The sequence below is a fragment of the Canis lupus genome, chromosome 35 (assembly GCF_048164855.1).
Source record: "Canis lupus baileyi chromosome 35, mCanLup2.hap1, whole genome shotgun sequence".
NCBI classification, from domain to species: Eukaryota; Metazoa; Chordata; class Mammalia; order Carnivora; family Canidae; genus Canis; species Canis lupus.
In genome coordinates this window covers 7,197,483-7,224,581 of record NC_132872.1, presented here as the reverse complement: position 1 = coordinate 7,224,581, position 27,099 = coordinate 7,197,483, and the positions used below count along the sequence as shown (strand labels likewise).

At 38.4% G+C, this 27,099-nt stretch overlaps 1 protein-coding gene across 11 annotated transcripts in view; it reads left to right on the top strand.

Annotated features, from left to right (window-relative positions):
* GTF2E1 (general transcription factor IIE subunit 1) overlaps nt 1-27,099 on the top strand; it is a 99,972-nt gene that overhangs the window by 63,741 nt on the left and 9,132 nt on the right. For 9 of the 11 annotated variants that reach the window (XR_012024272.1, XM_072811759.1, XM_072811763.1 and 6 more), the window contains 3 exons: nt 3,733-3,934; nt 10,401-10,639; nt 14,380-14,803. Coding sequence is in view for 10 of the 11 variants with exons in the window: in XM_072811759.1 (XP_072667860.1) it covers nt 3,733-3,934; nt 10,401-10,639; nt 14,380-14,803 (865 nt within the window). In the remaining variant the exon portion in view is untranslated. Of the gene's footprint in view, nt 1-3,732; nt 3,935-10,400; nt 10,640-14,379; nt 16,123-27,099 lie in introns of those variants that run through there. The other 2 variants (XM_072811766.1, XM_072811767.1) reach the window with 1 other exon arrangement.

Sequence of the window (27,099 nt, the reverse complement as noted above, 5' to 3'; positions counted from 1 at the left end):
CTAGCCATTTGACTATCTAGAGGGAAAACATTCTGTGGGCCTGAACAGTAAGTACAAAGGCTCTGCAGCCAAGTGTGTCTGGTGCAAGACATTGAGAAGGTTGGGCTGTAATGCTTTGAAGACATATATTGAGAGGATTATAGTGTTACAATTTGTCTTAGCTGCCTTTTTGTACCTCACCAGAGCACTTGCTTTTTTATCTGTTAGGTACTTCTTCACTTGAGGAAGGGGGTTTTTTCCTTTAAAAATAATTTTGAAGACTACTGAATTAGATAACTTCTGCATTTTTCTCTAGTTTTTCATTACTGGTCTCTATAACTGCCCATCTTTCAACAATGAACAGTGGTTTTTTTTTTTTTTTTTTTTTTTTTAATTCAGCAGGTATTTGAATGCTGACTTGGACCTTTATATGATTTATTTTTTCACTTTCACATGGTTTATGTTCTTTATGTTTCTGTTGAAGAGAAGAGGCTGAGGCAACCTGGAATAGTTAGAGAATAAGAACGCATACCAACTAAAACCTCTCTAGCCACGGTTGCTAATTATCCTTTGTTACTAAATGTAACAGCTGTTTTTAAATTCTTAATGACTTTGAAAATTAATACCATATCATTTCCTCCTTGAAACACCATCCTATCCTTCTGGTTATACCATTTATCTCAAGACTTCTTTCCTTGGGTTTATTTATTGACCACCTATAGTACTCTTCTTACCTCTTTGGATACTCTGACCTACTTTACAGCATTAGTTACCTCTACGTTGTTGAATCTCCTGTCAAATTTTCTGTCTTGGGCAGCCTGTGGTGGCTCAATGGTTTAGCGCCGACTTCAGCCCAGGGTATGATCCTGGAGACCCAGGATCGAGTCCGAAGTCAGGCTCCCCGCATGTGCCTCTCTCTCTCTGTTTCTCATGAATAAATGAATAAATAAATAAAATCTTAAAAAAAAAAACCCATTCTTGAGCTCTACGTAGCTAGCATACCCATTTTGATGGCTAGTGGACAATAGGAATTCAGATATCTAAAACAGCTTTTTATCTTTTCCCTATAGAGCAAAAAGAACTTGTTCTTTCTCTCCTTATTTTGGTAAATAATATCCTTATCTAATTGGTTAAGCTAAAGTCTTTATGCTGATGTCCATTTAGTTAAAGACCATCAGGTGCACACTCACAGGTAAACAAAGTTGGGTTTATTGTTGCTTTCTGTAGCAAGGGAAACCACATGGGGAACCATGGAGTGTCTCAGTAAGACCATGCTGGACAGACTTAGAATTTAGGCTTTTGTTAGATAATTTGGGGAGAATTCAGGGAAGTGATGGTGGTTTGCTTTGCATTGGTACCGTCCGGAGTGGGGATAATTTTATGATATGAATGTCTTAATAAACCTTATCTAGGAGTTGAGGACAGTGTGAGGCTAGAACCATAATTGGTAAAAAAAAAAAAAAAAAAAAAAGCCGCAGTCACTCGTGGTAGCTGGGATTTTTTTGTAATTTTACAGAAACCTTGCTTTTGTTTGTACTCGGACTCAGACAGGCTTGTTTTTGCCTCACTTCTATGATGGGCACACAGAAGCCATCTGATGTTGGTAACCTATGAGATTTTGTCTGACAGAAGAACATCACAGCCTTGCTCTGAATGCCAAGCCACCTCCTTGCTGTAAGGGGCTGCTTTTCTCTCTCACTTATTTGGAGTAGATGTAAAAGACCAGGAACCATTTTGGCAGTTGGAAGATGGATGAAGAGTATCTTAGATGGTATAAGAACAAAGAATTTGCATGATATTGGCTGTTTATGTGTGAAAAGCAGCAGAGAAACTTACTCTACTGGAAATGTATCAGGAGGATCTAGTTTTATGTTGAGACAGAGATGCCTGGTCTGTTTATTCCTTGACCAGAAAAGAGGGGTTAGAAGGTGTATCAATCACATAATAGAGCTTTTTAAAGCTAGATGTGCATGCTTATTGTGTGGCAGGCACGAAGTATGTAGATGATCTTTTTTAATCCCTCAGGTAAATTGGGTTAGAAATGAAGGATGCATATCTCCGGCACTGGGGATAAGAACCAAATTAAAGATCCAAGTGGGGCTACTGGTGTAGACTATTAAGTAATGTTCAAGAGTGTGAGTTTCAACATAATAATTTGGATTTGGGGATCCCTGGGTGGCGCAGCGGTTTGGCGCCTGCCTTTGGCCCAGGGCGGGATCCTGGAGACCCGGGATCGAATCCCACGTCGGGCTCCCGGTGCATGGAGCCTGCTTCTCCCTCTGCCTGTGTCTCTGCCTCTCTCTCTCTCTCTCTGTGACTATCATAAAATAAATAAATAAAAATTAAAAAAAAAAATTTGGATTTGAATCCTACCCGCTACACACAATTAGTAGTTGTATGATCTTAAGCAGGTTACCTAACCCCTTAGAAACTCTGTATTTATACCAACCTCAGAGGGTTGGCAGTAACTTAATAAATACAAGGTATATAATAGCTTTCATAACTGCTTTAATTGGCTTTGTGACTTTGGATCAGTCACAAAATGCAGAGCCTCAGTTCTGATTTTTCTTTACAGGTTTGTATAAGGATCAACAAGTGTATATGGATGCATTCTATAAATGGAAAGCACTAAACAAATAAAATAAATATTAATGTCTAGGATATTAACTTTCAGGTGTTTGAATTTGCCTGACATGTAAAGAACTGTGGTTGGGTTATCATGGTTTTGGGCCAAATTTTACAGGGACTTGAGAGACTCCTAACTCTGGGAAACAAAGAAAGGGTTGTGGAAGGGGAGGTGGGTGTGGGGATGGGGTAACTGGGTGATGGGCTCTGAGGTGCACACTTGATGGGATGAGCACTGGGTTGGCAAATTGAATTTGAATTTTAAAAAAATGTTGGCAAATTGAATTTAAATTTTAAAAATGTAAAAAAATGAATAAATAAAAGAAATTTAGATTTGATGCTTGGATTTTAGAATTTCAGCTACCAGATAGCCTTAAGAACTAAGGGCAGGGGAATGAGAGGACAAAAGTGGTGGTAATAGGATATGGGATTGGAGAGGGAGAACCTAGGGATTCAAAGACCAGATTGAGGCAGCTGTTTCAGGCTAAGTGATAGTAGCCTAGATGAGTGAAGTGACAGGAGAAGTGAAAAATCTGAGATGTTTCTAAGGAATTACTACAATTTAGTTATAAGTTGAGTGTGAGGGATATAGAAGTAAAATCAATAAAGACTTCTTGCACTTTAACTTTGGAAATGGATTGATTAAATTTTGTTTAGATATAAATGGTTAATAAGTTTGAAAAAATGGCTTTGTGACAAGGTACAGGATGCCTCGAGACTTGGCTTTAGGTATTTGGCTTTCCTCGTAATGCAGGCCCCAATTTGTAATGTGCAAAAAAGGAAGGCTGTTGGAGAAGGGTACAGGTTTCAGTGGTAAGTTGTAAAGATTTTGGTTTTAAGTTAGAATATGTGTAAATATGTTAGAAATAGGATTAAAAACAACTTTGCTATACTGCACGTAGAGGTGAAATTACTTTGAAATGCATAAAAAATGATGGATAGATATGTGATAAATGCTGATTGTAGAATCTCATTGGTGAGAACGTTGATGTTCACTATAAAATTCTTTCAACTTTTCTGTATTTGAAAGTTTTAATAATAACATGTTAGAGAAGGATAGAGCTAGAAATTGTTTGCTAGTCTTGATAATTTCTCTTGCTTGACCTGAGACTTTTGTTTTCTCTGTAGGAACTTTCCGCTGTACTTTTTGCCATACAGAGGTAGAAGAAGATGAATCAGCAATGCCCAAAAAAGATGCACGCACACTTTTGGCAAGATTTAATGAACAAATTGAGCCCATTTATGCTTTGCTTCGGGAAACAGAGGATGTGAACTTGGCCTATGAAATACTTGAGCCAGAACCCACAGAAATACCAGCCTTGAAACAAAGGTGAGTGTAGACCCTGTGTTCTTACCAAGAACACTTTTAAGCTTGCCCTTTTTTAAACTACCTGTACTTTGGAGAGCAGGAATGTGTAAGTTATATACCCAGGAGACTAAGGACAGATGTTAAATAGATTCTCAGTTTTACCACATTTGTCTTATTAGCTTGTGCCTGTGATGAAATTTGTTTGTACTGAATGCAGAACAGTGTGGGCCTTGGGCAAAAATCTTTAAATAGTCAAGTTTGACTTCAAGTATATACTCTGCTTGGACCTGCTGCAAATCAGCCAATTGTTAGCTAATCCTAAATTGGAAGTGCCTCTTGGGAGTTTTTGAATTTTCTTAGCCAACTTTGGAAGGATGAAGTTCTTTAAGGAATACAGCATTTGCTTTTTTTTTTTTTTTTTTTCCTTTGAAGCATTTAACTGTACATTTCTTGTCTAAATATGGGTTAATAGTTTTTACTATGGCTCCCAACTTACAGTGTACTCTAATGTTTGAATTACAGAGGCAACCTTTGTTTTGGCATGCCATAGACAGTGGTCTATGTTCTTTGTTTTGAAAAACAAATGTGAATTGGGGTCAAGAAGTGTCTCCTACTCTACCCCTTTTCTTTTTTCTTTCTAGTGTCAAGCTGAGGGCTCACAGTTTATATCCTTCCATAGAACCCAGTGTTGTGTAATTGTGTGGTTTTCAGGGGCACTGTCAGTATTTTAAATGCTATGGTACTGATGTTATAGGAAAGCCAGTTCTGGGCAGACCTTAGCAAATTGAGTTTCTTTTGGATGGTTAAAAACAATCCAATTGTAAAGAAAGTTTTGTATCTATATAAGTTGTTAGGAATTTTCTGGTCTAGCATCATGGATCATTTAGGATGCCTTTACCTGTGATAACAGAAAACCAAACTATAAGTGGCTTGGACAGTAAGAAAAACCTGTCTGACTAGAAATGCTAAGGTGTACAGTACAGTATAGTTCAGAATCAATTTCACAACTCAATTACATACTCAAGGATCTAGGTTGTTCCATGTTTATACTCTGAAGAAGTTAGCCTTTTGGTTTTCCTCTTGGGACCACAAGAGGAACTAGCCTAAGATGGATGTGTCTTTCTAGGTATCACATGTAGAAGAAAATATCCAAATGTAGAAAAAAGGACTCTTTTCCTAGTGTCCAATTTTAAGATTGAAGACGGCTTTCCCAGAAGAAAACTTTCATCCTACTCTGTCCTCCAATGCCACACTAGCTAGAATGTCTGTATATGTTTATTTCTAAACCAGCATCGGCAAAGGAAGTGGGATCATTTGATTGCTGCTTAGACTAGTTAAGGTTTATCTCCTACGGCTGGGGAAGGCCCCTGAGTCCTTTGGAGCAAACAACCATCAGTATTTTTTTTTTTTTTTAAGATTTTATTTATTTATTCATGAGAGAGAGAGAGAGAGAGAGAGAGAGAGAGAGGCAGGCACATAGGCAGAGGGAGAAGCAGGCTCCTCACAGGGAGCCTGATGTGGGACTCGATCCCTGGACCGGGGACTATGCCCTGAGTTGAAGGCAGACACTCAAACCGCTGAGCCACCCAGGCATTCCAACCATCAGTATTTGAATAAGATCAATAAGCAAAGAAAGAAAGAAACCACATTTGATAGGCAACTAATGTCATCCACATCACAGCCTTAAATTTTTTTTACTGTTCATTTGGTATCTTATCAAGAATTTATTTTCGTATCTTTTTCTGTTGACTTAAGTAACACCATAACTCTGGCATAGAAGCCTATGAGTTAAAATTGATTTTATAAAAACAATTTTTAAGCCTGTGGGTTATTTCATGTCGAAGTATTGCTTCGACATGCTTCATCATTTTCTGATTGTTTTCTACACAATGTAATCCTATCAGTGAATTATTCTTGTTTCCTCCTCTAACTATAGATATTTTCCTATTTATAAAGATGGTTTCCCATTACAATAGTATTCATTTAACACCACCATTGACATCCCATCTCTAATATTCTCCTCCTACCACAGTTCACCTCCCATTCCAGGATCTTTCTTTATAAGGCTATCTCTCACTCCATGCCAGAAACAAGTCCTAGTGGTACAGCAATGCTAGAGACCTGATGGTAGTTCTGTATCTAGTCACCTGGTTTCTCATTAGGAATGATGGTTACTCCAGGGATGAAGAAGAATTAGGAAATAGAGGAAGTAAACTGATCAGAAAAGGCTGACAAGTTGGTCACTAGGGAAGAAAGGCAGAAATGGAGGCAAGCAAGAGAGACAGAATGGGGTACCTGGAGCTGACAACCAGAACTAAATCCAATTGCTTCTATGTGGTCAGAAGAAGGACCATTGGAACTACATTAGAAGGTGTTACCCTGGCTGAGATGGCCTCACCAAGCATTTGCCAAGCTCCACTGCCCGGATATGACATCTTGAAAGTGGTATTGACTTAGTTAGCCTTTCTGCACTATAGGATCTGTTTCAGAGCATAACGGTTCTATAATAGCTGTCTTGCCCTATGTATAAGAAAAGAAATATCAGTAGAGTGGCATGAGAGCTCAGAGATGATAGTAATTCATTGACTTTTTTTTTTTTTTTTTAAGTGGCTTCATTGTTACTTTGGTTACTGATCTGTAACCAATTAAATTGTAGCTTATCCCTAGATTAGAAACCAGAGGCTGCCTCTGTAGAACTGTCAGTAGACTTACCTAAGAGCTTGATGGACAGTTCCAGCCTTTCAGCAAGTCAACTCACTGGTGATAATCAAAGTCTTTCTTTCTTTCTTAAATGGAATTATTTGTCAGTAATGTCTCCTTTTTTGTCATCTCTTACCTAACACTCACCTTAAAGATCTTTAAAATTTTAGTTTTGAAATAATATTCCACCCTCATCCTGGGTGAGTTATATGTCTTGAAAGTTCTAAAATTTCTTAAATAATGTAAAAAAGGGATCCCTGGGTGGCGCAGCAGTTTGGCGCCTGCCTTTGGCCCAGGGCGCGATCCTGGAGACCCGGGATCGAATCCCATGTCGGGCTCCCAGTGCATGGAGCCTGCTTTTCTCTCTGCCTATATCTCTGCCTCTCTCTCTCTCTCTGTGTGTGTGACTATCATAAATAAATAAAAAATTTTTTAAAAAAATTTAAAAATTAAAAAAATAATGTAAAAAAATTCACAACTGAATCGTCACTTTTGTCATCTTTAAGTAGAATGTGTACATTCTTTTCATAGAAGAAATTTATATATGTAGGACTGAACCTACCTATCATGTGGATTTTCCTTAGTGTCACATTTGCTGATAATTTAGATTTGTCTGTAACTGTGGTAAAGGTAGAAATAAAATCTGTGCAATCAAGTCTCCATGGTTAAAATTCTCTTTTAGGGCAGCCCAGGTGGCTCAGCGGTTTAGCGCCGCCTTCAGCCCGGGGTGTGATACCGGAGACCCGGGATTGAGTCCCACGTTGGGCTCCCTGCATCGAGCCTGCTTCTCCTTCTGCCTGTGTCTCTGCCTCTCTCTCTCTCTCTCTCTCTCTCTGTGTCTCTTATGAATAAATAAAGTCTTTAAAAAAATAAATAAAATTCTCTTTTAAAAAAATTCTTCCAAATTTAAAATTTTGTTTAGGGGCATCTGGGTGGCTCCGTCAGTAGAGCATCTGACTCTTGATTTCAGCTTGGGTTGTGATCTCAGGGTTGTGGAACCGAGCCCCACATCAGGCTCCGTGCTCAGTGGGGAGTCTGCTTGGGATTCTCTCTCCTTTTCCCTTTGCCCTCTCCACAATAAAATAAATAAATAAGTCTTTTAAAAAATATTGTTAGGGAATGCCTGGGTGGCTCAGTGGTTGAGAGTCTGCCTTCAGCTCCAAGTGTGGTCTCGGAGTCCCAGGATCAAGTCCCATCAGGCTCCCCTCGAGGAGCCTGCTTCTCCCTCTGCCTATGTCTCTGACTCTCTCTCTCTGTGTCTCTCATGAATAAATAAATAAAATCTTTAAAAAATATATATTGTTTGACTTGGGGTCAGATCTCTCCTGCTTCTAACTGGAGTAAAACCAACCTTGAGTTTCTGTAATGGAGTAGTGAAAACAAAAGACTTTTTAAAAGTAACCTTATGCTAACATTTATGTTAAATTTCCTGTTCTTTTTCTTTACTCTTCTAGTTCTCTACTCAAGTACTGAATACTTGCTGACCTTCAGAAGATAGTCTTCAGACTTACTGCTAAAGATAGAGCATAGGTGAAAACTATATGTTCTAGGCTATATAGAGGAGAAACCGTAGCTTCAGAAAGGAAATCATTTAAGAGTCTGAATGAAGGACAGACCAATAAGGACAGGGGTGTAGTTGGTCAGGTCAAAGCTAGAGAAACATTGAGTGGGTGGAGAGAGACAGAAAAGGCATATGGCTAGCTCATGGAGACATATTTGAGGCCCAGTGCAGCAAGATAGGATGCTGGCTAAGGTTGGAAGAGACATGAAAAACAGTCAAGGAAACTGGATGAGAAAGGAAAGGGTCAAAATATAGAGCGAGCACAGAAACATACAAACACAGATCAGGCCAAGAGAGAAAAGAAGAGAAAGAAAAGTGAATGCTCAAGGGAGACCAAAATTCAAAAAGCCAAGTCTTACCAGAGTAAGCAGAGTCTGATTCTAGTGAAGGCAGTGGCGCAGCCTTTTAGAAGACAACGTGAAGCAGGATAGAGATAGAGAGTGACTGGGAACAGATAAGGATAAAATTGAGACAGACATAGTAAGTAGTGCAAAAAGTAACATTAGATGAATGTAGAAAGAAACAGGTAGAGAGAGACCAGTTATTTGCATCTGTAACATACGACTTTTAAAATATAATGTGCAAAAAGCTGGATTGGGTACGGAGAGATGCCTAGTAGGCCTAGACATAGAATGGGAGAGCACATAACTGGTCCAAAGGCTATAGGAAAGAATGGTTTACAAAGCAGCCCTGGGTATAGCTACAGGCATGGATCAGCATGGTTTGGATGACTGGAAAGAACACATTTTATATATATATATATATATAGCAAAAGTGACAGTGGGCTTATAAATATCCAGAGGAAGAGTGGGAGGAATAGGATAAGCCCACAATTACCTCCAGGAGATGATCAGACATAGTGTTCTCAGAGATGTAATGGGCCAGTCAGATACATGGACAGAGATACACATCAGAGAAACCTCAACCAAGCATGAGACAAAAAACTCAAGTAGATATGAGTGGGTCCAGGAGGAAATGAAGAGCCATGGAGTAAGCAGAGATGGAGTAGGACCAAAGGAAAGGGAAAATAGTGAATGGTTTCAGAGAGAGAGAAGTTATACAGAACATAAAACCAAATGAAGAAATACTCATTAGGCTCAAATGAGACAAGGCTCCACACAGGAGACTCTAGGACCCATGGAAGAGAAGTAAAGGAGAAGCAGGCCAAGAGAGTCAGTCAGTAGGTACCTACAGGAATACAGCAAAACGTATCAAGAACACGCAGAGAGCAGTTCATGAAACATGAAGATAGTTTATGGGATAAAACAGAGTTGTCTAAACAGAGATCGAGGGAGAGTTATACATAGGAGTTGATGCAGAGAACACATCAGTAGCAGGCAGAAAAAGACAAGGCATGAGCCTAGACACAGAGAATCAGGTACATCTAGAAAATGGGAAATGGATTGAAAGTGAAACAAGCAGATAAAATAGACTTTCAGCAGAAAGTCTGAAAACTAATAGAGATGAGGAAACGTAAGTGACTAGAGAAAGATAAGGAATGATCAGGCCTGGGAGAGGCTAAGAAGATCATGGGTGGTACTGGTAAAATACAGAACAAATCATACTGAGTAATCACAGTTACTACAGGGTAGAAATAATGGGTGGGGATAGATATGAGCGTCGGCGTAGGTACAGAAATGGAAAATACAGCTCAATAAAAAAGAAGTTAATCATGCATAACGATATACCTTATTTGGTGGATAGGAGGAGCGGAACATTAATTCTGAGTTGAGGCCTGGTTTTATAGAATGCTTTTTTAGCTTTTCAGCACACAAAGAAAAGCACACAGAACCACCCTCAATCAATCTTGGTTGAGATGCAAGAGGTTTTTAGAAATGTAATGTGTTTTGTTTGGGGGCTTTTTGTTTTTAAACAGAATGCTCATGAAAGGTGTGACTGTGAGAGATTCTTGTGACTGGTGTCTTTAAGTGGATTGTGTCACCTCTATTATTCTCCCCTCTCCTTACGTAGATTTATTGAAACATCTTAAGTTATGATACCTCATTCATTTGTATATACACCAGAGGACCCAGTGTTTGAGGATTGTTAAATACAAATATGATACCCTGAGTTATAAGAGGGGTTTCTCAGAATTGCTGAAGCATGTATGCATGATTTCCAGATAGCATTTATTTGTGATTCTTCAGTAACCACCTCCCCAGCTGTGCTTCTTTTCCAACACCAAGACTTTAATTTTTCTTCTTCCTGCCCTCATCTTTTTTATAGCAAGGACCGTGCAGCAACTACTGCTGGAGCTGCTGGCCTGGCAGGTGGGCACCACCGGGAAGCATGGGCCACCAAAGGTCCCTCCTATGAGGACTTATACACTCAGAATGTTGTCATTAACATGGATGACCAAGAAGATCATCGAGCCTCACTGGAGGGGAAATCTGCCAAAGAGAGACCCATTTGGTTGAGAGAGAGCACTGTCCAAGGAGCATATAGTTCTGAAGAGATGAAGGAAGGTAAGAGTAGAAGTCAGTAAAATGAAGTATGTCTTGGATTCAGTGGAAAATGAACTGGACTTAGTGGGCAATTCTTAGTTTTATTGGTAATTCATATCTGTTTTACAAAATAATTGCATTATAGCAGGAAGGAAGAAATTAAGCAATAAGCATTAAAACCAACCAATATATCCTTGTATTATCCTTCAACTTAGTTGAAATAACAAGTAGACACTTTTTAAATCTCCATTTTTAGAATGAAGAAATTAGCATTTCTTTGTCTTAATTTCATGGAAAAGTGCTGTTACATTCAGAGTGGCTAAGTTCACTTGCTCTTTATTCTTCTGTTGCCCTAACGTATATCCTTTTTCTTTCTCTGAATTGGGACCCAAAACTATAATACTGCTCCAAGCTTTTTTATGTTGTCTTCTCATAAATACCAAGGTGATTGTGCTACCTAAAATATATGAATGAAAAGAAGCCACCTGAGTAAAGGATTAAGTATTCTTACCATCCAAGGTTGACAGAACTCCATCCTGGAGGATTTTAGAAATCTCACTGATCCCTAAAGACTTAAGAATTACATAGTAACCAGTAATTTGAGAACTCTAGCATTTTACTTTTTAAAACAATTGTTTTAGATCCTATAGGAGTCCAGGTGTCACTATTTAGTAGGCTTGTTTTCTCCAACGTGGTTTCTTGCCTGTTCTTAAAGCTACCGAACCTTCTTTGTTTCGAACTTAGAAACAGAATTGAGTAAAATAAAACTATTGTTAGCTGGCATTATATACAGTTAGGCTCATAAGCTTAACAAATTGGATGTTTACAATTCCTAGAATGATAGAATTTGAATCATAAGGGGCTTTTAAAAAGTTACCTAGTCACCCAATTCAGATTTGTGAATATTTTCTTTCTGTATAAAACAGGATAGTATACTCTCATGTCTGAATTTGCCTTCTTATTAAGTTTTATGATAGAATAGGCTCTAGTGAATGTGAGAAGTGAGTCTTGATTGTCCTACACTTAATTTTCCTCAGACTTCGTTATTTTAATATTTTTTAGACTTAATTATGTGCTCATTACTATACTGAAAGCATAGTAATCTATTCTAATTCCAATTGCCTCTATTTTCCTTACAAATAGTCCTCTTCCCCCCAAGCCACTTCAGTCTACCTTTTATTTTATTTTAATTGTCTTTTTTTTTTTTTTGGACCATCTCCAACCATAATATACTGTACTTGAGATCTATTAGCCAGAGTAATACATGTATATGTATGGATTCCTCATTAATGATTTGAGTTTTACTTCCAATATCCTTCTGATGCTTTGTTGCTTTGGGTCTGAAAGCATATTAAGACCAACAACTTCAGAAACATGTGCAGGGATTTTTAAAGACCCTCACCTGCCCTGTATCAGATAGCTTAGACCAGGTCTTTTAATATACTTTATTTATTTATTTATTTTTAGTTTTAAAGAATTTATTTATTTATTCATGAGAGACAGAGAGAGAGAGAGAGGCAGAGACACAGGCTGAGGGAGGAGCAGGCTCCATGCAGGGAGCCTGACGTGGGACTCGATCCTGGGTCTCCAGGATCATGCCCGGACTGAAGGTTGCACTAAACCGCTGAGCCACCGGGGCTGCCCTCAATATACTTTAGATTGTTTTTCTATAGGCAGATTTTCTTACACTTTCCAGTATGGAAATAAATCTGCCAGTTTTCTGCCCACTTATACAGCCTTCAGCTCTTCCTATGTATTTTTTACCATCAGCCTGGCCTTTCAGCATCCAGAATTGCTTAGCATCATCAGTGAACTTAACAATTTCTTGTTATACATGTCTTTTTTGTGACTTATAACTCTGTTGTAAGACTTCCTAGAACTAGGGTTTCCACGTTACTATCCAGAAATTTGCTCATTTATCCTTCTTTTTTGTTGTCTGTCTTCATCTGTAACAGAGCAGTTCCTTTTCCCCCCAAACTTCTCAAGACCTTTGTCATAAATCTTTCAGATATGATGATTTAGTTTACAAAACTAAATTGCTTTTCCCCTCATTTTATATTTACATTAATCAAAATACTGTGTTGGTAATATTAAGCTTATTGGAAAATTCTTATAGAAGCAATGATAAACTTAGACAATTTTTTTGTCTTTTTTTTCCCAATTGAAATACTGGATGGCAGTGAGGACTCTAGGGGTGAGCCTTAACCTTTGGTAGTGTTTTAAAGTAGTGAAGTTTGATTTTAATTCTCATTTTTACATCCAGGTTATCAAAAGCCTGTTTTCTCCGACTTGAACTTTTAACTTCTCAACTCCTGTTTCCCTTTCTGTCTCTTAGCTGCCCAATCTCATAAGTGTCTAAGGTTACATACACTAATCCATTCTAATGTGTTAATGAGAAGATGCTCTCACTTCATTCATGGCCAAATTGGTCATTTCTGGGCCTTTTCTTGGTGATGATGATAGATAACACTGAGCTAAGTGCCAGGCTTAGTCTAAACACTTCACAGATATTCACTTAATCACCACAATTATCCAGTGAGGTATATACCGTTATTTACCCACCCTTTTTGTACTTGTGAAAATTGAAGCGAAGTGAGATGATGTAACTTGGCTAAAATCATAGTTAATAAGTGTTAGAGTCAGGATTTGAATCAGGGAGTTAGGTTCCAAACAACATTTTTAACCCTTTTATATGTTTTAAATGGCAGTATATTTGGTATTTAGGATACAGAATACAAATGGTTTTCCTTAAATTTTTCAGGCCTGATATGTACACAAAATGATAGGAGGTGTGTGGTAAGAGAATCTTCATTCCTGATACCAGATTCCTTTTTATAAAGAGTTCAAAGTGCACTTAGTTTGTTTCAGGAAAATAAGACTGCATTTATTCACTCACATATTTATTTGGAGGCTAATAAGTGATAGGTACTATTTCGGGTGCATGGGATATATCATTAAATAAAAAAGATAAATATGTTTGTGGAGAACCTACATCCTGGGAAAAGAGGTGACAAAGACTATAGACATGAGTTTTTTTGTTAGAAAATAAGTGCTATCAGGGAAAAATAGAGCATTGGGAGTGTGGGATGGGGTGAATTAAAAGAAGGTAACATTGGAATAAAAACATAAAGGATGTGAGAGAGTTATATAACATTGAGGAAGAATATCCTGGGTAGAGGAAACAGGCAGTACAAAGACCCTAAGGTCGGAGTGAATGTGATACATACAGGGAATCCCATGGGGTTAGCATGGCTATAGCAGAATGAGCAAAGGGAAGGAGAAGCGGGAAGTATGCGAGCAAGTGAGCTTGAGGGGTTCCAGGTAATGTAGGACTCTATAGGCCATTGTAAAGCTTTTGGCTTTTATTCTAAGCAAGACGAGGAGCCATGTTTTGATTTCCTAATTTCCTAACTACTGTACTTGATCCTTCGTAGACATAATTACATATGTTTTTACCCAGAGTTCTATAAGGTAGATGTTTTTATCACTCTGCTTTACAGGAAAAGATGCTGAGGTGCATAGATCAAAACTTGCCCGAAATAATACAGCTTGTGTATAAAAGATCCAAGATTCAGATCCAGACTATGTCATTCTTAAAACTCATGTGTACTTAAACCAGGCTACTTAAGTTCCAGTTTGTGAGAAATATTTTGAATATCTTATAGACAGTTGCCCCAAAACTGGAACCAGTGAAGTCCATTAGTTATAAAGGAATGCCTTTTATATTGAAGGACACTGACTTTCTGGGCTTTTCCTTCCAGGTGGCATAGATATAGACGCATTTCAGGAACGTGAAGAGGGCCGTGCAGGGCCAGATGATAATGAGGAGGTCATGCGAGCACTGCTCATTCACGAGAAGAAGACCCCCTCTGCCACAGCAGGCTCAGTGGGGACAGCCGCTCCCGTGACCACTGCCAATGGCAGTGACTCAGAGAGTGAGACCAGTGAGTCAGATGATGACTCCCCACCTCGACCGGCAGCTGTGGCAGCGCATCATCGAGATGATGACGAGGAGGAGGAGGATGAGTTTGAGGAAGTAGCAGATGACCCCATTGTTATGGTGGCTGGCCGTCCATTCTCCTACAGTGAAGTGAGCCAACGGCCAGAGCTGGTGGCCCAGATGACACCAGAGGAGAAAGAAGCATACATAGCAATGGGACAGCGCATGTTTGAGGACCTTTTTGAGTGAGCTTTCTCTACCTTTTCTTCCTTTCTCTAATGCTCATTTCAAAAAGAAATTCCCTACCTTTGAAACAAAGTGTTTAGTGGCATTCTGCCCTTCTCAAAGAACATAATGGGAGAGAAAGTTTGATTTTCTTATGCCAGAAGCTTCCCCATAGGTAGGTTTAAGCATTTCCTTCCCTGCTATCTATACAGTATTAATATCTTACTGTATTTCATATTTACCTAATCTTTTTACTTTTAAGACCCATTTTTCTCCCTTCTGAAATGAGTGCAGGAGACCTGTGAGGTAAACTCTTCCTGTGTGCCCACTAGGACAAGTTACAGTAATTAACTGATCACATCTTTTAAAAAATGTGTTCTGACTGAGCATTCCAAACAATTCCTGATATTGCTGTAAGCAGCTTGGCAACAGGCAGATCATTGGTGAGAGACAAAAAAATCTTAAAACTTCATATTGCCATTTTGTAAGGGGAGGAATATGCCTAAATCTCATGATTAATATCTAAACCAAAATTTGTGTCTTTTGAACTGACTTGATTAATACTTTTGAACTGACTTGATTAATAGTCTGTTGTTTTGCTTAATGCCTTTTGGTTTGGATTTTGGATGTTACCAAGTATACTTGGTAAACCCTTACAAAGAAATTAGGAGAAAACATGGATACAGGACAAGGAGTTCCTGTACAGGGTTGAAGAGTGGAGAGCATTGGGAACAGTGCCTTTTAGAATTGCCTGAGTTTGTGCTGATTTAGAAATCCCTTATGGAAAGCTGAGACTGGTCCCTTTCCTTTTCCTGTCTTCTACAGTGCTATAAATTGTTTAATGAGGCCATTCCAGCAAAAATCAGCATATAATAATTGATTACTCCTCTCTTTCTTTTCTCTCAACATCATTGAAGTTTTCTTTGTCTCTCTTGATTCTTGTCAGACATGGTGTTTTAGAGTGCATCCAGTACTTTGTTGAACCTTGTAACCTCAAGGAACATAGTTTATTTTTGGTTCTGATATGTAGCATGGTATTATTTGCTATAAAGCAGAACTTTAAAAATAAAGAACTTTCATGCAAGGGTCTATAGCAATTGTATTTTTTGTAATATTTTGCCTCGCACTGTAATTTTTAAGTATTTATCATTTTACAGTACATGCGTGAAGATAGATTTTAGAGTATCTGAGCCTTGTATGAAGTGATGTTTCATTTACCTGGGTTGTAGTAATGGCTGAATATTGACAATAAATCTATTTTGTACTGACTGAAATTCATTAATTTCTGGCTCTGTAACATCTTGGAGCATAATTAAAATGAATACTCTTCCCATTAAAACAGTGTTTCAGACTTCTTTCTCTTAATAGTCGTATTTCAAATAACAGATGGAATGGTATGTGGTCTAAATTTTTTCTGGCAATAAGCTGCCTTAAGAACGACTTTTATGTATCTTGTACATATGGGTCTACTCAACTTTTAAACATTATTTTTAAACTTACATGGTTCTAGAAAAGTTCATTTAAATAGAATATTAATCAAGTGTTTCAAAACAAACAAACAAAAAAACACGTAGTTTTGGGGGCGCCTGAGTGGCTAGGTTGTTTAAGCCACTGATTCTTGATTTCTGCTTGGGTCATGACCTCAGGGTGGTGGGATTGAGTGCTGTGTTGGGCTCTGCACTCAGTGGGGAATCTGCTCAGGATTCCCTCTCTCTCCCTCTGCCCTGCTCTCTCACTCGCTTGCACTCTCTTTCTCTCTCTCAAATAAATAATAAATCTTAAAAAAAAAAAAACAAAAAACAGTTGTACATGAACTGTCAGCTCTTCATTTCAGTGAATAAATGTTGCTATTTTTTTCTTGAGCCTAACTTGCATGTTCTGCTTCTTAGAGCTACTGTTTTAGTTTTTCCTTCCTGTCATCCACCAGCTTCTTAGAGAATCATATAAACTGGTTGCATATTTCTTTCCCTCTTGCAGTTTGTGTCTTGCCCTATTATTATGCTGAAATGACTTTTTCCAGTCATAACTGTCCAATGTAACAGCCCTTTATTCTTCAGTCTTTTTGACTGCTCTTCAGTCTTTGATGCTGTCAATTCATTCTTTCTTCTTGAAACATTTTCATTTGGTATCCTAGCCATTATGCTGTCATGGTTCTCCTTGCTTCACTGGCTATTCCTTCTCAGTCTTCAGATTTTATTTCCTCCTCTGCTGTATGTATGAGCATACCTCAAGGCCTTGTTCCTTGTGTGTGTGTGTGTGTGTGTGTGTATGGAATTTATGCTACAGAAAAATATAAGTGAAGACACAAGTATTTATTGCAGCAGTATTAGAAATAGAATATAGATATATAGATATACTAAATATGCATTGATCAGGAATTATGCTCCCATGAAGTCCTGTAGCTGTTAAAAAGAATGTATTGATAGGAAAAGATATCCATTATGTTTTAAGAATTCTGTTTTTCTACATATGTATGTATAAAGTATCTAACACAGTATTTACTGTATGTCTTTACATATGTTGACTCATTTAATCCTTTATAACAAACTTGTGTGGTAGATATTTGTATTTAAAGATATATATATATAAAATTAGAGATGACAATTAACTGGTCTTAGTGTGCTATAATGGAAAAGATACTTCCATTTTGAAAAAAAATCAAATGGATGTTTACAGAAGTTCATGTAGAAAATATGCAATAGAATTAAATAGGGTAACAAAAGCAAACTTTTATATTAATACTAGGACTTTCAGGTGTGACTTACTTTTTAAAAATTCTGGGTTCATCTTTCTCCTCAGAGAAATATCTCTGATTTTATGCTCAGAATTAGTAGGGAAATATAATTCAGTATGCAAAATTTTGGACATTACTACCATATTTCAACAGCATACTAAGGACTCAATAATTGAGTTTGATATTATTTAATCAGACAAATTTTTGTCTGTTGAATGGCACAATAATCTGTTGAGAAGAGCCAGTTAGTGACAGAAATGACCAAAAATGGTAACCCTGCCACTTAGCCTCTGAAGCTCTAGTGAGGGCAAGTTCACACACGAGGTTGATTGATAGATGTAGTCATGGTGTCTGTAGATCTCAGGATGGCTAGAATTGTTACTACCCACCGCCCATGATAAGGTATGGCCAGGAACTCGTCTCTGAATGGAGCTGACCATATTATTATAACTCCAGTATCAGCTGCCCAGGTGTCCCAACCTTTCCCTCTCCTGTAAGATTTAAATAGAACACTTTTATCTTAATATCATGGGATACTTCTTCCACTTTCATTTCTCTTTTTGATGGGGAGAGTTGTGGAAGGGGCTGGTGGTTTATATCCTTCTGCTTTGCCTTCTTGCTTTCCTGGTTTCTCTCCTCCACACCACCTATACCAACTCCCACAGTGCCATCAGCACAAGTCCATGTAGCAGATATTCACTGAAGTTTTTACAGTAGTGGGCAGGAGGTGGGCAATGAGTGTTTTATCTCAGCATTGCAGAGTCAAGGAATGTAAGAGTAGATCATATACATCCCGTTCTTAAAGAGTTTCTACCATCCTCCTTTGTTTCATCCCAAGTAGAGTCCTGCCTTCAAATCTTGCTAAAATTTCAACTTCCTGTTTTCTTCTCTTTATCAGCCTTTTTTCCCCCCAAAGGCCTTAGAAAGTTATAAATGTAATAGAGAAAATAATGTCTTTATTTTATTCCTAGTTCAAGTAAGGCCTTGAAAGCTCTTATATCCAAAGTGGCCTTTCCAAGATGTTTCCCTAACCAGGGGGGTGCCATCTTCCCACTGCTAAGAGTCAGCATGAGAGGTTAATGCTTTCAAAGGAACTTTTTTCTCTTCCTACCACACTAAAAAACATTATTCATAACAGCCTGGGACTTTAGGTAATCATAACCTTATATCTTGTGGAAAACTACTTTCATTCTATCTGTGCTTGAAGTGGAAGCCTTTTTCTTAGTTGCCCCTTTTCCCCAAAACAATGCTTAGGGAGTATTTCCACTACTTAAGGAGTATAAGCTTAGATTATTAAAAAAATGTATCCAATTTGGCATGCCTGGAACTCAGAAGACTAGGTTCTGGTCCCAGCTGCAGTTAAATAGACACTTGCACGTCAACACTGTTACCTGATGCAGTCTTTCTAGGCCAGTTTCTCAGCTGTTAATAAGGAGAGGATTATGCTAGGATCACAGTGATTCTTTTCTGCTCTGCTGTCTTATGGAGGTAAGTGATAGGTCAAAGATTTTTAAATGCGGCCTAACAACAACACAAGCCAGGAAGTTTTCTGATGTGCAAAAAGCAATTCCAGCCAGGTGAAGGATATTTCAATTAAGGGACTAGTGTAGGTGGTAGGTTTAGGATTTAAAAGGTAGCAAACCTCATCCTAAACAATTGCTAATTAGGTTTCTCTTTTCCTATCTTGCCAAGATACTTCATTTCTAATCATCTGAATGACTGAGGAAGAAATAATTGAATATTTCATAACTCTTTTTGGTATCATTTTGAGAGAATTGGATACTGAATGGAAACAAGATTGGGAAGAGCAGTTCATTTTCTTTTCTACCAGTTGGCTCTAAGGCTAGATTCCCAGCCAGGACAACAATAGAAAGACTTAAATATGTACCTTCTTGTTCTCTTTTTTCCTGAGTTAAAAAAAAAATGATTAAGAAGTGGAAATCAGGGGCACCTGGGTGGCTCAGTGGTTGAGCGTCTGCCTTTGTCTCAAGGGCGTGATCCTGGGGTTCTGGGATCCAGTCCTGCATCTGGCTTCCCACAGGCATCCTGCTTCTCCCTCTGCCTATGTCTCCCTCTCTCTGTGTCTCTCTCATGAATTAGTAAATAAAATTTAAAAAAAAAAAAAAGTGGAAATCAAAAAACATGAAAATCTTTAGAATTTATAAATTGTTTTATTTGTTTAACATTTTGTTTCTACCAAAGCTATTTCACATGTGTTATCTCTAGGAGATCTCTAGCTGGGCTGCTATCATTTTGTTTTTCTTTACCTAAAAATTGCTTGGGGAAATGAGGAAGATTTTCAGAAAGGAACTGGTGTTATGGCAAATTTACTGTCTATTCTGTTGGCTTTCTATATTGTGAAAGAAACAAACTGAACAAGATCAGTACAGGTCCTCTTAAACCATGTAAAGCCAAACAGGTTGAGAAAAGAGTCATGAAATTTTCTTTCTTTCTTTGAAGAGTTAAAGGAATGAACTGATTCTGCTGTGCCCTCAAGGAAAGAAATGAGTACCTTAACTTCTCTTTAGAAAAAGCTTCACATCCTCTGAGTACTAGATGATGCCTTTCTTCCAGTTGCAAAGCAGATAGGCCTAGTACACAACCCAGTTCCAACAATCAACCCACATTTCCCATCACACAAAAGTACATTATCGCCCACCTAATGTAAATAAATCTGAGGAACTAGTCTGAAAAAAGGCTAGTGCCAGGTCCTAAACTGCCTTGAATCATGTTAAGACACACAGGATGGTTGTACAGTTTTGTTGTTATATAAATGTATTAGTAATTATTTAAAAATTCATCCAATAATAAATATATATAGTTTTAAAAAGTAGAACCCCTCCCAGCCCATCCCCATCCCCATCTCACTACCCTGAGGCAAACAATTATTGATAGTTTAATGTGTATCATCCTGGACCTTAAGGCCTTTAGGAACAACATAGACACCATGCCCCCAGATGTACTGCAGTGCTTTTTCAATAATTGCAACCACATCCACATTGCCATTTGCTTTTGAAGTATCTTTTCATATCAATATATTTAGATCTACTTCATTTAAAAAAATAAGTACTAGGGGTGCCTGGGTGGCTCTGTCAGGCATCTGACACTTGATCTTGGCTCAGGTCTTGATCTTGAGGTCATGAGTTCAAGTTCCGCAATGGGCTCACACTGGGTGTGGGGCCAAATAAATAAGGACTGGATAGAATGTTATAATGTAGTTGTATTATAGGTTGGTTTATGTAATAGTTTCCTTATTGAATGGCACTTAAGTAGTATCTATTTTTTCACTGTTAATGTGCCCTCATATTTTCATTCTTTGAGTATTTCTAAACGATGGAATCATAAAGGAGGGTCAACCAAAGGGCATGTCCATTTTAAACTTTGATAGGTAATGCCAAATTACTCTTCAAATAGATTGTTGGAGAATTGCAGGCAAGGGAACAATTTGTAGCATTGATGTTAAGTTGGAGTTTAAAACTAGAGATTATTAAGGGCCGTTTCAGTAGTCTTGGTGAGTATTTTGGTCTAATGAACTGTCCAAGTCAGTGGAGATCGAAAGGAGGAGACAGATTTGAAAAACTGGGGTGATAGAATTAATGGATTTGGTAACTGGATAGAGCAGTACCTTGGATGAAGATCAGGCTTCTGACTGGATGGTGGTTCTAGTTATCAAGATCAGAAATACAGAAGAAGGGGCAGGTTTTGCTCCTATTTCAGCTCCACATCTCCGTAAGTGGCACCATCATTTCAACTCTGTACTCAAGGCGAAATTCTAATAGCCATCCTTCCCTTTTTTCATCTCACATGCAGTTCACCAGCACGTCCTTGTAGATTCAAAATATAATCTATATAATCTAATTTTGAATGTAGAGCTGATAGGAATTGCTGGTAAATTGAAAGTATATTGTAAATCTGACTTCTCACTACTGCCACTACCAGCCTACTCCATGCATGCCACAGCACCTCTCTCCTTGGCTACTGCAGCAGCCTGCCAGTTGGTCCCCCAACTTCTACTCTTAAACTACCACCCAAATGTGCGGGGGGGATTTGATCATTCCCACACACAGACTTTTTAAAATGTAAATCAGATGACTCTCTCCCCCCCTTAGAATCCTTCATTGATTTTTCTCTTAGAATAACTTCCAAACTCCTTACTAACTCTTTTCCTTAGACCTTAAGTGGTCTGGCCTCTGACTACTTTTATGACCACATCCCCTACTCTCCCCTAGTTAACTACTCTCTAACCATATTGACATTCTCTCTGTTTTGCAAATATGCCAAGCTGCTTTCTGCCTTAGGTCTTTGCCTTGTTTTCTTTGCATGAAACACTCTAATCCATCCTTGTCCCTCTTACTTTATTTTCAGGTTAAATGCCACCTTCTCAGAGAAGCCTCTGCGCTATTAACTAATCTCTTCCATTCATGACGGTATTTTCCTGTTTTATTTTCTTCATAGCAAAATTGCTATTTGAAATGAACTTGTTTATTTCTTACGTAATTATTTATGCCTCTCACCGTTTCCCCTAAAAGACTGTAAACTCTGCAGGCAGGATACTAGCACATAGAATTAATTCTGGCATGTTGCAGGCCTAATCAATGTTGAATGGATGGATGGACTGATGTATTGGCAAGGCGAACAACCTTCTCACCAAGCCTGATCATTTTTCCCTGCTTGAATTATGAATATATGTATAGTCTTTTAATCAGTTAATTATGTTTACTTGTGGTTCACAGTACCTAGGCCTGTGAACCCAGGACTAACAGTGGAGGGTGCTGGTATATAGCTTCTTGGGCACAGCCAGTGAGACATCTAGAAGCTTCAATTCTGGTGAAACAATTAGCTTTCATGTTCATGGAAAAGGCAGTTTAGTGAGTATTTTTTCTAGGGCTGCATTGTCCATTAGGGTAGCGCCTAGCTGCATGTGGCTACTGAGTACTTGAAATGTATCTAGTCCACATTGAGATGTGCTGTAAATATAAAATACATACCAAATTTTGGAGGCTCAATATGGAAATACAGAATAGAATGTAAAATACCATATTAATAATGTTTCTATTGATTATGTGTCTAAAAAATCATACTGTAGATATGTTGGGTTAGAGGAAATGTACTATTAAAACTAATTCCACTTGTTTTTACTTTTTATGTAGCTGTTAGAAGATTTAAAAATTGTAAAATGACTCACATGTGTAGCTTGCATTATATTTCTGTTGGACAGCACTGGTCAGGGCATTTTCTTCATGCACTAGAGTTACATGTATTGTACTTAGTATTTGCATTTTTCCCTATATACAAGTTTTTTACCTGAATGCCGTGTGTGCCCTCCTTCCCTCCTTGGCTCTCTACCATAAAGGTAGGCTTCATTCTGCTTTTAGGCTCTTTGTTCTTGAGAACAATGATGGATTTTGCTTCTGGTTTAATTTTTCGCCTTTTTGGGGTGGGATTGGTTAGAGTGAGGCGGAGGGTTTTTTATCTGTTTTTTTTTTTTTTCCTGGGGATAACGTCAGGTGGAGGGTTTTTTATCTGTTTTTTTTTTTCCTGGGTGAGGAACTGAGACGTTTTGACTACTGAGATCAAGGCTGCAGTGTTGAAAGTGCTGCTGACTTGTGGGGGACAGAGGGGCCCGAGGACCCTGCAGAACCACGCCAGAGATGGGAGAGCTAAGAGCCAGTACTGAAATCAGGATGGTTGGAAGCCCTATGCATTGTATTAATATATAGTGTATGGGAAATTTTTTATGTGCTTATTGTTTGCATCTCCCTCTTGCTAGAATGTAAGCTCCATGAGGGCAGAGACTTTATCTTCCTTGGTCACTGTAGTTTTCTGGCTTATATCTCTGACTCAGGGGTTGGCACATAGTAAGTAGTCATCAATACATACTGAATGACCACACGATTATTTTTATTCAGGCCAGGAGTAAAAACTATGGCCTTTACATAAAAGACAGTTATTTTCAGTTTCTGTTGTTGCTTGTAGATCTAATGTTTGTGATGCTGTTTTGTATTAATGATCTTCCCTTTTAGAATGCTTACAGATGGGGAGTGTGGATCTGCGTAGCAAAGGGCATTTTCCAAGCAACTGGTGAAACCATCTAACCAAAAGTACATATAACAAATAAATCTAACCCAAGGCTGACATCTGAATTTGTTCACTTAGTCTGTGTTATGGTCATTTTTTTTTTATGGTCATTTTTTAAAGAGGAAGTTTGTAAGAACAAAGACTGTGCTGTTTCAACTGGGGGTTTTATTTGGCTCATATTAAAATTGATGTTACCATAGTTTCCTTCATGATATCAAAGACCCAGATTTCTTTTATCTTTCTGCTTTGCCATTCTTGACTGATCCACTTACACCTTCAGGTAGGAAGAAGGGAGGGAGTAAGGGGATAAAGGTATATGCCAACTGAATCAGTATCCCTTCCCCCTTTTTATCAGATGTCTTTATTGTAGTAAAATTTCACATGACAGAAAACTAACCATTTTAAAGTATACAATTCATTGGCATTTAGTGCCTTCGCAAGATATTGGAACCACCATCTCTACCTAGTTCCCAAGCATTTTCATCATCCCAAAAGAAAACCCAGTACCCATTAAGCAGTTGGTTCCCATTCTCCCCTCCTCCCAGCCCTTGGCAACGACCAGTCTTCTCTATGGATTTACCTATTCTGGGTACTATTCCATCTATACATCTATTGTATAGATGGAATTGTACAGTATGTGACTTTTTGTGTCTGGCTTCTTTCCCTTCTTTAGCATATTGTTTTCAAGACTTATCCATGTGGCATATATCAGTACTGTATTCCTTTCTCTGGCTAAATAGTATTCCATTGTGTATATATACCACAATTTGTTCATCCATTCAGCTGTTGATGGACATTTAGATTGTTTCCACATTTTGGTTATTGTGAATAATCCCGCTATGAACATTTGTGTACAGGCACTTGAGTACCTATTTTCAATCTGGGGGGGTGAAATTGCTGGGTCATACAGTAATTCCATGTTTCTGTGCTATTTGTTTTTAAAGTAATACACATCTGCCAGAACTGTGTGTGATAGTTACTGTCATTTATTGGGGAATAGAAGTGGGGCTTATAATCCCAGATGTCTGTTTTGGATGTGAGGGTCATCAGAGAATACCAGAACTCTAGAGTATCTGACCTGAGAGCCTTTCTGGCAACAGCTACAGAGAACACAGTAATAGGCCAGCATATGAGGTAAGAATTCAAGAGTTCTGGATTTTCTTTCCTGGAGGAACTTCTGAATTCCTCTTTACATCTGTTTCTGGGATTCGGACTCTAAGTCATAACAGGGACTAATCCTGGCCTCCCAGTGCCCTCACTTGGAACTGTGATCTCTTTGCTCCTATGCTCTGTCACATAGTCACACCTTCAAGTCCAGGGTCAGAAGTGGACTAACCTCTTCGTTTGGTTAAGCAGGAGGTGAGGCCCTTCTTTTGAACATGCTTGAAAGCATACCAGTCTGGGCTGGTGGTGAGGGCAACTGTTAAGATCCAGAGGTGGGATCCAGAACTAAATTGCCTTTCACAAGTATTGGCTCAGTATGCAGTTAGCTTTAAGCTGCCCTTATTCCACTGGCTTCAAAAAAACAGGAGGCTGGCAGCTTTTCATTTCAGGGTAGTGACCTACCCGGGAGGTCTAAAGAATGATTCTGATAGTGTTCCAAGAGAATGCTTCCCTGCTGTTATGTGCCTGTGTGTAGGTGTAATGTGTATGTAAGAGGATGGAAAAAAGGCAAAACAGGGTGGGCCTTTATGTTTGGGGGGGAAGGGTGAGGAGGACTCACCATGCTGTGTATCAGTCACATTTCACATCTCTTTGACAGGCTATAACTTCTAGTAAATTTAGTGATAATTTCTTTGCTGCTTTTCCTGCTGAGCAATAAAATTATGGCAGTGTTATGGGCATCTATGTCCATGCCTCCTGCATTAGTCTACTCCTTCAAGACAGACACTGTCTATGCCCTCTCTCCCTCACCCCTAACAGGAACAAAAACACGTACCAAGCAAAGAACTAACTGAAAGTCTGTAACAGTGGCTACTCTTGCCTCCTAAACTACTTTTTCTCAAAGAGTGCATTGGCCACTCTGGGAATTCTTAACTATGTCCTTTTGACTGACAGATCTCTGTTTCAGCAGCTGTCTCATTACACACCACCTCCGCATCCCGAGTGCACTTGGTGAGTTCATTATTAAACTTGCCTTTTTTCCATAAGTGCAACTTTCCCTCTGCCTTGAATTCTCCCTTGATTTTCTTCCCTCCTCTGTCCTGTGTATCCACAGTCATCACTCTGGAACAAGCCTTTTAGCCTACTTCCTTATGGTAGGAGTGGGTGGTTTTCATTTACTCCCCCATGTTCCATCCATGTGATTCAGCTGGGATTGATGCCAGTCATAGTGATCGATTCGAGAGGAGCATGTGATTCAGGCCAGACAGAGCTACCTCAAGATTTTTGTTGAAATGAGAAAAAGGCACTCTCTTTTTTCTACTAGAGTTACTTAACTGGTAGCTGCTAGTGGACAATCTTTGTCACCAATTGAGGACAGCCTGTCTGAAAATGAAGCCAGCATAGAAGAAGGCAGATACTAGAAATAGTGAGAGACAAATTTCTAACCATAACACTCGAGTCCTGCCACACTCAAAGTCATTTTACCCTTGCAATTATTTCCATTATGTGAGTTGATATATTTTATTCTTAGGCCAATTTGAGTTGGGTTTCTCTTTCTTGCAATTAAGTCTTAGCTTATTTAATATTGCTTTCACTATTCAAGGTCTTTTTCGGTTCCACACAAATTTTAGAATTGTCTCTTCTAGCTCTGTGAAAATGCTGGTGGCATTTTTATAGTGATTGCATTGAATGTGTAGATTGCTTTGGGAAGTATAGACCTTTAACAATAATTGTTCTTCCAATCCATGAACTTGGCATGTTTTTCCATTTCTTGTGTCTTCCTCAGTTTCTTTCATGAGTGTTCTATAGTTTTCAGAGTAAGATCTTTTATCTCTTTGGTTAGGCTTATTCCTAGGTATCTTTGGTTTTTGGTGTAATTGTAAATAGGATTGATTACCTGATGTCTCTTTTTGCTGCTTCATTATAGGTGTGTACAACAGACTTTTGTGTGTTGATTTTGTATCCTACGAACTTTGCTGAGTTCCGTATCAGTTCTAGCAATTTTTGAATGCTGTCTTTTAGGTTTTCCACACAGAGTATCATTCTGTCTGTGAAGAGTGAAAGTTTGACTTCTTCCTTACCTACTCAGAATTCTTTTATGTCTTTTTGTTGTCTGATTGCTAAGGCGAGGACTTCCAGTATTATGTTGAGCAACGCTGGTGAGAGTGGCCATCCCTGTCTTGTTCCTGAACATAAGGGAAAAGCTCTGTTTCTCCCCATTGAGGACAATATTAGTTGTGGGTCTTTAGTATATGGCCTTATGATGTTAAGGTGTATATTCCCTCTATCCCTACTTTCTTGAAGTTTTTCTTTTCTTTTTATCAAGAATGGATGCTATATTTTGTCAAATGTTTTTTGTACATCTATTAAGAGGATCACATGGTTCTTTTATTAATGTGG